The 14,453-nt window shown below is 42.7% G+C and overlaps 1 protein-coding gene across 1 annotated transcript in view; it reads left to right on the top strand.

The window, feature by feature from the left end:
- Positions 1–8,070: 8,070 nt before the first annotated feature.
- Positions 8,071–14,453, top strand: part of TMTC2 (transmembrane O-mannosyltransferase targeting cadherins 2) — a 394,308-nt gene continuing 387,925 nt past the window's right edge. Inside the window, exon 1 of the mRNA XM_065887822.1 lies at positions 8,071–8,153. Within this exon, the coding sequence (XP_065743894.1) occupies positions 8,071–8,153 (83 nt within the window). The remainder of the gene's footprint in view (positions 8,154–14,453) is intronic.

Raw genomic sequence — 14,453 nt, 5'->3', positions numbered from 1 at the left:
TTTTAAATAAAGAACTCTCAAAATCCAATAAGAAGAAAACAATGTAATTGCTTCAATGGGCAAAAAGAAAAGCAGAGAGATTTGAAGGATATAAAGGACCCTAAGCACCACTGCTCTTTTGTAAATTAAGAGGTCCTTGTGAGAAGGAAGGGGACAGTCTCTAAAAGCTAAGAGGTAGGGAATTCCCTGGCAGTCCAGTGGTTGGGACTCCCTGCTTCCACTGCAGAGGGCATGGGTTCGAACCCTGGTTAGGGCACTAAGATCCCTTCCACATGCCACGCGGTGAGGCCGAAAAGTAAATAAATAAATAAATAAATAAATAAAAATAAAAGCTAAGAGGCAAAGAAATGGGGACCTCAGTCCTACAACTGCAAAGAAGTGAATTCTGCCAACAACTGAATGAGTTTGGAAGTGGGTTCTTCTCCAGTGCCTCCAGATGAGAGCTCAGCTGTCTAAACCACTTAATTCCCATCAAATGAGACCTTGAAATGAGAACACAGTTGAGTCATGCTGGACTTCCAACCAGAAAACTGTGAGCTAATAAATTTGTGTTGCTCAAGCAGCTAATGACAATGAAGACGAAGAGGGGGTGGAGAAGGGGGAGGGGGAGGAGGGGAAGAAGAGGAAATGACTTGAACAGACATATCACCAAAGATGTATGGGTTGAAAATAAGCATATTAAAAGATGCTCAACATCATTAGTATTAGGGAAATACAAATTAAAACTTTAATGAGATACTACTACACCCTTAGTTGGATGTCTAAAATTAAAAAGACAGATCCCATCAAGTGTTGGCAAGGATGTGGAATAAATGGAACTGTCTTAAGCTGCTTGTGAGAATGTAAAATGTTATAACTACCTTGGAAAAAGTCTGGCAGTTTCTTAAAATATTAAACACTACCAATCAAATGACTCAGCCATCCCACTCCTAGGTATTTATCCAAGAGATACGAAAGTTTATGTCCAAACAAAGGCTTCTCATAAATGTTCATTGCAGCTTTGTTTGTAGTAGCCAAGAGCTGGAAACAATTCAAATGTTCATCAACAGATCTATGGATAAACAAATTGTGGTATAGCTATACAAATAGAATACTACTCAGAGAAAGAGATGAAAAGAAATGAACTACTAAGATGCACAAAACATGGAAGAATTTCAAAATAATTACGCTTAGTGGAAGATAGCAACCCTCACCCCTGAAAAAGTACGTAGTGTTATTTCCATTTATGAAAACTTCTAGAAAACGAAAATCCATCTCTCCTGACAGAAAGCAGATCAGTAATTGCCTGGGTCACACGTTTGCAGTATAAACCGGGGGAGACACTTGACCAAAATTATCAAAGGTAGTGGATCATAACCTTCCAGCCTAGCACTGGCATGCGATTAACTTCAGGCAGGAGGTGTAGAGGAATGAGAGGCTCCTGACCCAGGTTCCCATTGGTGCTCAGCTTGGAATTGATTAATTCAGTGTTGTCATCATTTGTCCATTTCAATCCAAGGACTGCCTCTCTGGAACTGACTGCCAAGAAAATGAATGTCTTAACTTCGAATCTACCATTGCAGACAAGCTGTTTTCTTATTAGTTTATATATCTCAGGGCAAGACCTTCACATGTGGGAGGGTGACTGTTGTTTTGTGCACTGAGATTTAAATCCTTTTGTTGGAGCAAAATATGCAAAAATGAAAGAATAGGATGAAAAGGACAAAAAGAAAGATGAAAGACATAAAGAACATTTGGAAAGAAAATTACAGGATGGTGGAAGGCTACATGTAAGGCCATAAATATATCATTTACTTGTAATTATTAAATAAAATATTATAAATGTTAAGATATTTATTCATTCAAATGGGCAAATTAATTAAATCTGTTGCAAAAGTCTTAAATGCATTGATTTTCAGTCATTTATTATTAGATGAATAGGCCAAACTGCAAATAGACTTTCTAATCATTTAATAGGAATAATAAGTGGATTAAACATGCTTTATTATGTGCAAATTTGTAGTGGTATTTTTAACATAATAATATTAAGTCACTTTTATAAATGCTTTACTTGGTTTTCCAAATTTTAATTTACATTAATACTTTCATTATTGTGTTGGAGTTTGGGTTATGCTTAGCCCAATTATTTTTCTCATAGATGGTGTGGATTATGTTAGGGAAAAGTCTATGCATGCTTTGAATACATTTATTCTTAAAAATGTATTGTGTGTGTGTGTATTGTGTTGTCCAATGTAGTAGCCACTAGCCAATGTCGCTATTTACATTTAAATTAATTAAAATTAAACAAAATTTAAAATTCAGTTCCTCAGTCACAGTAGCCGTACTTTACGTGCTCAGTAGCCGCATGTAGCTGATGGCTACCACACTGGGGAGCACAGGTATAAAACCGCCTTTCCAGAAAGTTCTACTGGACGATGCTGTCTCTGAAGAGTCCATATTGGGCTAAGCATCAAGGCAATGTTCATGAATAACTGGTTAATTTACCTAAGGTCCACCTCAAAACTAGTCTTCTACCTACTCTTTGATTTATCTTTTATTTTACAGAATCTGAGGCTTATCAAAACTCTGTTACCCAAATTCTGTGCCATTTTCAAGCCGTTAGAATATTTTTGATCACTGTTTATACCAGTGCATGTGAATGCATTCAGAGAGATTCTATGAAGGAGGCTGTCCTTGCTTTTCTTGATTGAGTTTCTGAATTCTATCATTAGCCTCATCATCTCTGCAATTATCCATATCTGGTTATCAACATGTTATTTCTACACTCTTCTTCCTCCTCCACCCGGCACCCTGTGAATTAGAACATTCTTAAAGTGATCTTTATTTTAGTATGGTTCTTTTTTTTTTTTGCGCTACGCGGGCCTCTCACTGCTGTGGCCTCTCCCGTTGCGGAGCACAGGCTCCGGACGCGCAGGCTCAGCGGCCATGGCTCACGCGCCCAGCCGCTCCGCGGCATGTGGGATCTTCCCGGACGGGGGCACGAACCCGTGTCCCCTGCATCGGCAGGCGGACTCTCAATCACTGTACCACCAGGGAAGCCCAAGCAGCTGGTTCTTAACAGCCCTGGGTTTATGGCAGCGGCGACAGGATCTCTTTCCATGGTTGCATCGTCGTAATTATATTCCTTATGGATCACAAGTTTGGGGATAAAGCGATGTTACATTTGTAATGTCTACAGGGTAGCATTTTAAGGTATGTTGGGAAACATCGAAAGGTAACATGTGTAGCCGATGCATTTACTGTCATTAGTTAACCAAGCAGCCCTGGTGCCTCTTTCAGCTCCCTGACCCACATTTCATCCACGCTCTGCTGTTTTTCTCCTGCAGGGTTATTTCCTGAGTAAAGCCCAGAGCTTATGAGTCCCCCAACAGAGAGCTCTGTTCTGACCTCCCTAAACAGGCAGTTTTACCTGCTGGGCTAGTGCTTTTCTGCTTCCTAGTCAATCTGTTAAGATTTTAGCAGGAGATTCTTGGATACCTTTTCACAAAACATATGGGAGATTGTAATTACTTTGGCCTGGTACATTTTTAGAACTGAGAGAGCAAGGAAGAGGTGCAAATCTTCTGTTCATAAATAACCAAATCTGTGGGCACTTTAAAAGGCATTCTAGGCAGCAGGAGAATTTATGTGCCACATTTCACCCTTGGCACACTTTACAAATGAATTGTTCAAAGAGAAATTATATTAGGACAAATAGAAATGCCGACCAAGACCAGATGTGGATTTTTAGTTAATATTTATGCAACACCCAAAGGGAAGATAGCATTGCACAATAAACTAAAAATGTCTTAGGCAAATAAGGAAATCTTTACCCCAAGGAACTGGCACTGCAAAGGTATGAATTGTACAACAAAGGGCTGGAAATGCAGAACAAATGCAGGGTAGGTCGGGGCAACTATAAAAAATAATTCACTGAGGAAGTGGTGAGGTAGCAGATGTGTGGAACCTACTTGGGGAAAATAAAGGCTTAGCACTTTTTTGGACAGTCTGGTGTCTAAGGTAGAAAACTCAACTCAGTCAGCCTAATTTCCTTCATCTGTGGAGATAAACAGTAGCTTTAAATAGAATATATATGTGTGTGTATATATTTTTTAATTTTTAAACTACATATATATATATATATATATATATATATATATATATATTTCAAAACCCAGGCAGGAGTCTCACAATGGGTAAGTATACCTTAATAAATTAAATAGCAATGTCCTCAGGTTTGAAATAATCTGCAAGGAGAGTGATGACATCTTTACATCTTTAATCTGATTTCCCCCCCAAAGTTGTTCAAGGAAGGTCAAAAATGCAGGCATTGGCTGCTTCTCAGCCCTTGGAGAGCAGTGTGAAAGGGACTAAGGCTTAATGCCCTGGAAGAATATTGAGACCCACGTTAAATTATAGTAGGAAAATTTGTTAAAAGCAGCTGGATTTCTCAAACACAGCTGGATTTTCAGCCTTCCATTCATCAGGGATGGCAAGACGTGCCACTTTGTGGCATTTCTCAGTCTCCTGTGCTTCTAATTTAGAGGAGTTGGGGGGTGGGGGGGGGAAGAGAAAAGGAGGAGGTGAGGGAGGAGTGTAGCAAATATTTCTTTAAATCTGTTGGCTCCTTGAGAAAGAAGACAGCTCTGGAAAATGCTTACAAGCTTTCAGCAGACTGAACCCACGTGTCTCTCATGCTTTCTTGCCTCTGATCCCTTCCTCTTAATTACTAAGGGGAGCCGCCTGTGACTTCACACCACTTCCACTTTCCTGAAGAGTCAATGTGTTCTTAAGAAGTTTTAACCTACTTCCTCCCTCGCTCCTTTGTTAATACTTTACTATCTTTAACATTGACAGTTAATCCGTTTACCCTATTCTCTCATGGTGAAAGTTCGTGGATTTTCAGTGGTTCTACAGTTTCTGCTGAGCATATTTACTTGTTCATTAACTGTGAACTTTTTTTTCTTCTACCTGTCCAGATGTTTATAGGTGCTGGGCATTACATGGAAAACAAGACTGATAAGGTCCCTGGCCTCTTGGGACCACAATTCTGGTGGCGATTCCAGATACTAATGTGTACTATGAAGAAAATAATGCAGCCTGATGGGATAGCGATTGCTGGGGGAGAGGCTACTTCTAAAGTGTGGGCTGGAAAAGCCTTCCTGTGATGACCTTTGAACTAAGACTTGAATGCTGAGAAGGAGCTGGAGAAGTTCTGGCTAGAAGGCATTCCACGTGGGGGAGAAGAAAAGTGTAGATTCTGGAGGAGCAGGACGTCTCTGTGGCTGGAGCACAGGAGCAGAGTGAGACGGGCGAGAGTCATTGGGCCAGACGAAGGGCTGGCTAGCTGTGGTAAGGATTCGAGTTTTATTTTATGTATAACAGGAAATCATTGAACAGTTTCTTTTAGCAGGGAGATCATAGGGTTTCAAAAGAATCTTCCGTCTAATACCTGACGTTATGACTGGCGAGGGGTGAGAATTGCAGGAGTAGAAGTAAGGAGAGCACTTAGAAAGCTTCTGCATTTGTCCGTGTAGGGAACATGGGTAGCTTGGATTAGGACTGGAGCAGTGTGGATGTGATGGGATTATGTTTTGGGGGTAAACATCTAGGTGCTAGTTGACAACCTAAAGGATAAGAGGAAGTTGGAGAGAATAATAATAATAGTAGTAGTAGTAATAACAGCTACCATTTCTATTGCATTTAGGACGCTTCTAGGTGCTTTACACATGTTAACTACTTTCATCTTCGTAATAATAGTGCCCATAGATAGGTATTATTATCATCACTGTTTTATAGGTGAGAAAACTGAGGCACAAAGAGGTTAGGTGACTGACCAAAGGTCACCCAGATGGTAAGCAGCAGAGTGGGGACACAAACTCAAGCATCTGATTCTAGAGGAGCGTGCCCTTCTTCCAGTGTCCTAGGATCAAGTATCAACATGTAAGTGCAGTGGAGGGACACAGAGGACCTTGATGGGCCAATTGATATGATTTTAAAAACTTTTTGACAGTGAGCAGAGGTTATGGGGTTAAAAAAAAAAGGCAAAAGATCAGTCCCTGCCTTTAAAGATACAGTCCCCTGTTATGTGCGTTTACTTATGTTTTTTCCCAGGGCACAAAAATGGGCCCTTCGTGCATGGCATAACAGGTATAATAAATATTCATCATTTAAAGGTGTTGCTTTGTTTTGCAGACACCCAAACCACGGTATTTGCTTTTCAGGCCACTGCCAGACATCCCGGGGGCTCAATTTCTTGCCGCCGTTTTGGAGAGCTTGCTGGTTAGGTGCTGCCTTTGGAGCTATGGCCGAGGTATGGGGGGGAAGGGGGGGGAGTCAGCCCTCTACATGTCTGTTTTCCATGCATTGTGGCTGCCATGCAGCAGGGGGCGCTGCAGTAGTGTTCATCGCGGTCCCGGGAGCCACTCGTCCAGCCAGAAAGGGGCCAAGCCGGGAGGAGATGTGGCAGGCAGCCCACGGTCCTCTTTGGTCTTGCAACTTTAGTACCCAGAGCTCGTTCTACACAGACCATTCTTCTACACCATATTTCATCATGTTGGACGCCTTCCATCCAGTCCTGCATCCGGGCGGAAAGGAAAGGGCATTAGCTTCCCGCCTTCCTAGGTGTAAGGGTAGCGCTGTACTCGGTTGTTCAGGCGTCTCTTCTCCGTGTTCTTGGGGTCAGCCTGACAGTTCCCTTGAAACCACGAAAAGCTCCCGCTGCTGCGGGGTATGAATGTGTGTGCGCTAGTCTTTCTTTCCTCTTCGGGGGTCCTTTCTTTTTAACCTGACTGCGGGAATATTTCCCTCCCCACACGTCTCTCCATTGACATTCGGAACAACGGTCGGCTCGGAGCTGAAATTTCTCCCTCCTAAGACACCCCTCAAGCTCTCCAACGCCCCCCCCTGCCCCCGCACCGTTTCGGTTCACGCACAGTGAGGGTGTGTGACAGGTCGCGTGTGTGTTTGTGGCAACCAAGTCCGCAGCACTCGCCAAACCTGTTCTTCCTCTCCCGGTGCCCAGAAGTCTCTCCAGCTGACCGGACCTACGCCTGGCAGCCCTTGGCACACGATCCAGTCGGTGCTAGGCGCCGCCAGGCAAGAGCGGGGCGAGCGACTGCGTCCTCCTCGGTCTCGTTCCTCCTCTAGCTGCCCCGCCCAGGGCGTACTCCAGCTACCTCTTTGGGCTGTCTTCCAGCCGTCACCCCTGGATTCCCTGGGCTTCCCAGAGTGAAATCGAAGGTGAAAGAAACAAGGGGAGGGCGGGAGGTGGGGAGGAGGAGCCTCCGGCCTGGGGGGAGTGTGGGAGGAGCCTTCAGCCCAGGGGGTGGCGTGGGCGGAACTTTAGGGGCGGATCTGGGTGGAGAAAGGGGCCGGGCAAACCCGGTGGAGGGTTGGCCACGCAGGCGCGGGGGGCTGCTCCGAGAACCCCACGCGGGAGCTTCTGGAGTCTCCAGCCACCGCTTCTCACTTCATTGGAGAAGGGACTGGGGCCGGGAGGGGAGCTAATAAAGAGTGAATGAGCTGCAGCCGCTGTGGCGGCCGGAGACGGCCCGAGCGGCACCGGAGCGGTGCGACCGGGAGGCGGCGAGGGGAGGCGGTTCGCCTTGTCCCTCTCACCCGCCCTTCTCTCTCTCTCTCTTCCTCCAGCTGGTCTCAGAGCCCGGCTCGGTCCGGTCCCTCTGTCCCCACCCCGCACTCTTCCACCTCCTCCGAGTCCCACTCCTCACCTAGGGCGCCCTGCACTGCCATGGGTTAGGGTGGGGGTGCGAGCCGCGCGAAGGACTAGCCCTGTGCATCCGCCGGGGGGCGCGGAGCCCGAACGCCGCTCGCTGCTCGTCGGCGCAGGGCATGGGGAGCGCGGTGTGAGCCCGCACCCAGGGAGGACGCAGGAGCTGCGGAGACGGGCGCCAGGAGGAGGAGGAGAACGGTGGATTGGAAGGACCCGAGGGAGGAAGGGAGGGTGGGGAAACGAGGGAAAAGTGAAGCTGGGAGGAGAAAGCGGCGGAAGGTGGGGATTGATGCTTCTGTTTTTTGTTGCCGCTGTTGCCCTCGCGCTGGTAGCCGAGCCGGAGGGAAGGCGGTGGAGAGATGATTGCAGAGTTGGTGAGCAGCGCTCTAGGGCTCGCTTTGTATCTCAACACCCTGAGTGCGGATTTCTGCTACGATGACAGGTAAGGGGGTGAGAGGAAGGGGTGGCGGGCTGCTTGGGGACTCCGCGGTAGCTCTGAAGCTTCCTGCTTTAAGGTTCGAAGTGCGTCTTGGGGGGACTGGTCCAGCACCTGAAGGTTTAGGAGACGCGTAAACATCAACACCTAAAGCAAACGCCGGGGACGCGGGCGCACTGGGCGGGCTGAGGGAGTTTGGGTTCCTAGTTTGCAGCAGGTTCCTCTCCTTTGCTTCTAGGCTGTTGGCAGACGCTTAAGTTTCTTAGCGGAAATCACAGCAATTTGGGAAACTCTTTAATGAACGTATTAAAAAATAATCTTAGGTATTCCATGGTGCAACAAAAGCACATTGAGCGATTTTACGTCTGGACTGGAAGGAAGCTGCTCCCCGTCCCCTAATAGATCTTCCTTGTAATGTTTCCTTCTATTGATGGGACACTTTTATTTCCCGAGGTTAAAACACACGTTTGACAGTTGCCAAAATAGTGGAGAAATCGCATTCTATTTCAACTTTCCCTTTTGACCCATGGTGTACTTTACTTTGAGCCAGGATAATGCTGCTGTTCATCTCTTCCGCTCCCCCGCCTCCCTCACCGATCGATGGAGTAGCACTTTATAAAAGCCTGGGTTTTCGTTTCTGTTTGGGAGTTTTACTTTAGACGTTAGCGATTCTTTTGTGCTAATTGGGGAAGAAGACGCCCCTAGAGACTGAAGTTGTCTTCTGCGTTTGGGTTAGTTTGGGTGGCTAATGAGACCTGAACTGTGTTGTCAAAGAAACTGCATCGATTTCTGGGAAATGTCACAGTTGTGCTCGTGTCTCTACCTATTTTTTACACGTTGTTAGTGTTTAGAAACTGATGAAAAGCTCTAATAGCCATTAGGGAAAATTGCAATTTGTGCCTTTCCGGTGACTTAATCTGATTACAATTAAAACAGATGCATAATTAAAATATATTAAGGAGAACAGCACGCCTGGCTAAACTTATTAACCGTCCTGGGGTGTTTCATGCTCCATTGAAGTTAAACCATCCAAAAAGTGAGCACAGATTTACTTTGACAGCTTTTCAGCAGCCTCTCTGGGTTATGGAAAGTGAATGGATCCTCAGGGCCAGGGCGAGGCAGTGAGTGAACTTAAGTGAAGTGGTTGATAGTGAGGGGAGAGGAAGGCAGAATTTTCTCTCGGTGGTGCTTAGCCACATTCTGTATCCTCTTGTGTGCCCACTCTCCAGCTAAAAGCATGTTCATGGATGTATGCCTTCAGTCAGCGAATCTTGGTTCACACCCACATGTCTGTTATGAAATCCCCTGATAATAGGTCCAAGAGCATCCAGCAAACGCTTCTTAATGCATTTTATGTAGTGTCTATCAGAGACTAGTTGATAGGAAGCCACTGTTACACATAAACTTTTCCTCAACTTTCAAGCAGTGTACACATTTCAGCAGTTTTGCTACGTGCTTCGAGAAGTAAATGGTCTGTGTGTAAGAGTGAGGTGAGCTGCTTCTGTACCCTCCAATTTTGTGTTACTCTGTATCTGCTATTTCTAGAATATTGGCAGGAAAAGCTCTTGCTTCCAAAGTTGGGTGACTTTTCACTGAAGCGAGCTCAGGGAAGAATCTGGGCAGTTACTGGCGCTGTTGGGGACAGTTTGAAGAGTAAGCATTTAAACCAATAATTTAGGACTTATATAAAAAAGTAACTTACCGTCATACTGTAACTATTGTAGAACACTGTGCTAAATCAAGCAAATAGCATGGTGTGGCTATTCTTTATTGCTGTCCAGTTCTTTAAAAAGTACATGTCAGAAGAAACTATCCTAATAAAGATTAAGGCTGGAACTAAACTACATTTGCATGTACATTTCTCTGTAGACTTAACGCTTATTTTGTGTTCTTTAATCATCAGTCAGAAGTGTTAGTGTTGTAACTCGGCAGAATGGTGTGAGTGTGATGATAAATTAGTTGTGCTTTGATAGTTGGCAATTGTTATAAGTTCTTTACCTGCTATAGATTGAATGGAGCGTCAAAATTCCTGAGTTATACCTAGCTGCATAGATGAATTTAACGTGATGATTTGCCCGTATCATCTAATTGATAGCATGCGCAATGTGTGACATATAGACAATATATACCATTATGATGTTGAAGACCTGTAAATATACATTATACTTAGTTACAATTTGAAAAGTGTATTTTACTCTAATTTTCTTGGTAGCTGAACTGCATATGCAATCACGTACTCTCGAGAGTATGAAATCTTACAAGTGCTACACTTGGTTTTTATGAATCCTAGAAGTTATGAAATATGTATTAATAGGAGCATGGCACATATTTGGTGTCTGCATACCATGTTCAGGTGATTCAGTGCCAAGGTTTCTGTCTCACTGCTCTAACTCGCCTGTGTGAGAAGCAGGGAAGAAAGCTGGGGAGTCAAGTGGAAACTGTAGGATGATGATAATGTGTCCATTTCCACCACTCCATTTCATACTACAAAGACTCAAGTGTAAAACTTTGTTTAAACTACATCTGTGGCTTCTGCCGCAACACTGCCCACTCCCCTTCACCCCCACCCCCCCCACCCCCGCCCACCCTAGGAACTTTTGTGAAATATGGTTCTGCAAGGAGAGGGCAGTGCTGGGAGTGAAAGGGCAGTTCAAGGAAGGGAGGTGGCTCTTACGCTCGACTTGCTTAACTAAAGCAAGACTGCATTTTAGCTGAAGAACCTGGCATTTACTGTAGGAGGGCTTTCTATTGCTTCAGCTTAAACATTATTGCTGTGGTACTTCTCCAAGTTATCATTTCTTTTAAATGTAGTGCTCAGGTTTACTTTATAAACTATATATGTAATTATATTCAGTGTTTGATGTAGCTTGGTTGAGATTAAGTGGTAATCTGAAACCTTCTTCTAGCAAAATCAATTTCCCTGTGGTAAAATTGAATATTTTACAAGTGTTTCTGTGCTAAATGTAAGACTATGGCTCTGATGTGATGAAACAAACAGTAGAAGAGTAGGATTCATCATATCTGATGAAAAAGCATATACAGTTTCAGCTTCTTCCCCTCTCCCCTTCCCTTCAATCTAGTAAAGACTGTACTGAATCTTAAATTGTGGTTAGAGTAAAATTGGAATTATAAATATGCAGTCTTTGCCAAAGTTGAAGTCATGCTGCGTGTGACTTTGTGAAGGACTGTCTCCCTTTCTGGAGAAATTTGTTGTTAGGTCAGTGGGAAAAACTTGCTGACCCCGAATTCTCTGCTCTCTTCCATATTTGTTGAGGATAACATTGCATCACTTTCCCTGCATCCTCTTTAGAAGTCCTGCTATGTTTTGCATAAAGATAGCACTAAAAGAAGAGTCAGTTTACTTCAAAGCAACAAAAGTAAACTATAACTGCTGTTTCGTAGTGTGATTTCATTTGGCACATATCATCTAATTGACGGCATGCCCTTTGTGATAGATAAGTAAGGACATAATGCACCGAATACATCTTTTTAGTCTCATGTGAGTAAAATAATGCATTAGTTTAAAAAAAAAAAAGGCAATTTGAGTTTTTGAAAGTGGGAAATGTGTTTGTGGCTGCTTTGAAATTTTTTTTCCTTATTGCCCATTCTGCAACTGTTAAACTCACCCATGATCATTAACATTACCTTTAGGTGCCTTAGTTATTGGTGTGCAGTAATTTTGTGAAACTTGGAGAAGCAACTCCACAGCAGGAATTTCTACTCTTGAAATCAAACCTATTCCAAACTTTCAGTAGCACATCCCTAGCTTAGTTATTCATTTAGGTGTAAATGTAAATCTCAGTTTTGTAGAAACACTTCTTAAGGGTTTTTTTTTTCGTTAATGTTATAAAGAGTTTGGTTAACAGTATTTAGAATGAAGGAATAGAGGATTTAAGGTGTATTGACAAGCTTTTTAGAAAAACCTTTTTTTATTTTTCCCTGAATATATTCAACTGTACTTTCTACTTGGTCTTTTAGTGTTATTATCAGTTTGGTTTTTGACCTGGTATAAGAATAGCTTGTGAAATGATCAGTCCCTCTCAGTCCCTCTAACGTCTCTCTGAAAAGTTCTCTCTAATAAACTTGCCTTGGACCAATCTAGGTTTGTTATCTTAAAATTATAGTGTGTTCAACCACTGAAGGCATGTCTGGTATTTAGTAAAAGCATGTTTAGAAAGAATTACTATAAAATCAAAGTAAATAAGGGAGAAGTTTGCTTTGCATCCAAGGTTGTCTCTTCAGGTCTTTATTGGAAGAAGGTAATGTGTACAAGAGTGTTATTTTACTCTCATTTCCTTCCCAGTTGATAATGTACTAAAAGAAAGGCCAGTGGGTACAGTTCATAGTTTATGAAATATTTTATGTGACATTTTATTTTCTAGCTAAGTTTTGATTGTTTAATCAAATCTATGTGGATAAGGTTCATTTTGCTGTTTGAATAAGTACATCTCTTAACAGTAAATTAAAATTAAAATTCGGTGAAGCAGGTATGGACCACTTTTCCTTACCTCCATCGAACTTGTCACATGGGGATTATCCTAGCAAATGACCCAGATACAAGCACTGAACGGACATGTGCAAATGCCATAGGGGAAATTGCTTGCCAGCCATCTGTCTCTTAGTTTTTCTCATTTATAAATACACTGTATTTGGGAGAGGGGCTGCATTTATTTGCACATTATTAGTTTACATCATCTCGTCATCTGCACTTAGTTTTTCAGAGCTAACGTGTCCCTACAGTAACACTGAATTCCCTGCTGCTATAATTCTGAAATAGCTACAACCTTTTGGATTCCAACATGAGTTAAGAGCAGTTTGTCTTCCTAATCTTTTTGTTGCTGTTCAGTGCGCTAAAAGCACTTGTTTAAAATGCCCTTGATGGTGCAGCTGTTTATCATAGGCGAAGGGTATGTTTCCTCTAAAACAGGCACCTTCATAATATTAGGAAAGGACAAAGTTTACCCTTAAGGCGCTCCAATAAATCTGTGGCTGACAAACCTACTTTCTTACAACTTCATTGTTCTCACCCAACACGCTTTCAACACAGTAACATTCATCTCTTAAATTTTTTGGTCCTCTCTTGGAAGCTAGGTCTTACATGAGCTTTGGGTCCTTCCTTTAATGGCTTCACAAAAGTGACAAGTGTGGCAGCCTTGATGGAAAGGATAAGTGGGTTGCTGAATGTAACGACCTTCCCTCTATGAATAGCTGTCCTCATTAAGAGCCTAGCTGAAAAAAGTGGAGAGGCCTATCACCAGGAACTACATCCTATTTTTCATGGGATGAAAAAGGCATAATATTTTGAATCATTACAGGTGTAATTATGCACAACGCTAGATGATTTCTTTGAAGATTTGATTTGTATGTGTTTTTGAGGAATAAAGGACTACATTCATTAATTCACTAATTATGAACACCACTAGACATGGGCTTCCCTTACATATGGTGCATAATACAAACAGCAGCTCTTCCCCGTTGTCAGTAAGCGTCCCTGTCTGTCCTTTCCTACCTGTACTTTACCAGGTACTATATAGTGTTTGAATCTGGGAATCTGATGATCGACATAAAAAATGCTGATAGCTTGTCCTTTAGCAGAATTTCACTTGCATTGACTCATGTTTATTTTGATTGATACTCATATTTTTAAACTTTTATTGGGATTCTGTTGGCTTCTTTCCCAGAGCATCTCTGCTGAGGATCCATGGTTGGTGGTTTGAATTGGACTTTTTCTTGATCTGGTGCTCATTGGCACTTCATTCATATCTGTGGAAGCTTTAGAATCCCTTTCCCAAATGGCTCCTTCCTAATTGTTCAGGTCATTTGTTTTCCTTGGAGGTCTGCAGGGGCTGAACTCTTTGAGTTAACTAGATTTGCCTTGACTGGTCATAGGGATTGAAGACTTTTGCCTCAGAGATTATTTTGGTTGTATTTTCTAGGCAGTTAATTCCATCAAGATGCAGCACTATCAAATTTCTATTGATCTCTTTTCCTCTACTCTGACAGTTTAGTTTTTCAGTTACATTTGTCAGTTTCTCTGGTACTCAAGGTTTCTTAGAATAAAAGTTATAGATGTCCGTTTCAGTCTTTTAGAAACTTTTGGGAATTACAATTTTGGGTTCAACCGTGAGCTTTTTTCTTTACAGGTAAGTAGGAAAGAATTGAGTAAGCCTATCTATTCAGGAGAAATTTGAAGAAGGCGGGAACACTGAAATGATTTGTTTTCAAGATTCTACATTAAAAGTTTCTGTTGTGTTTTTAAAGTAATTTATTTTATTTAAGGGCACTTCATAAGATACAGTTAATTTG

The sequence above is a fragment of the Phocoena phocoena genome, chromosome 11 (assembly GCF_963924675.1).
Source record: "Phocoena phocoena chromosome 11, mPhoPho1.1, whole genome shotgun sequence".
Lineage (NCBI taxonomy): Eukaryota > Metazoa > Chordata > Mammalia > Artiodactyla > Phocoenidae > Phocoena > Phocoena phocoena.
The sequence above is the reverse complement of the archived record's forward strand: the minus strand, read 5'-3'. Positions and strand labels throughout refer to the sequence as shown.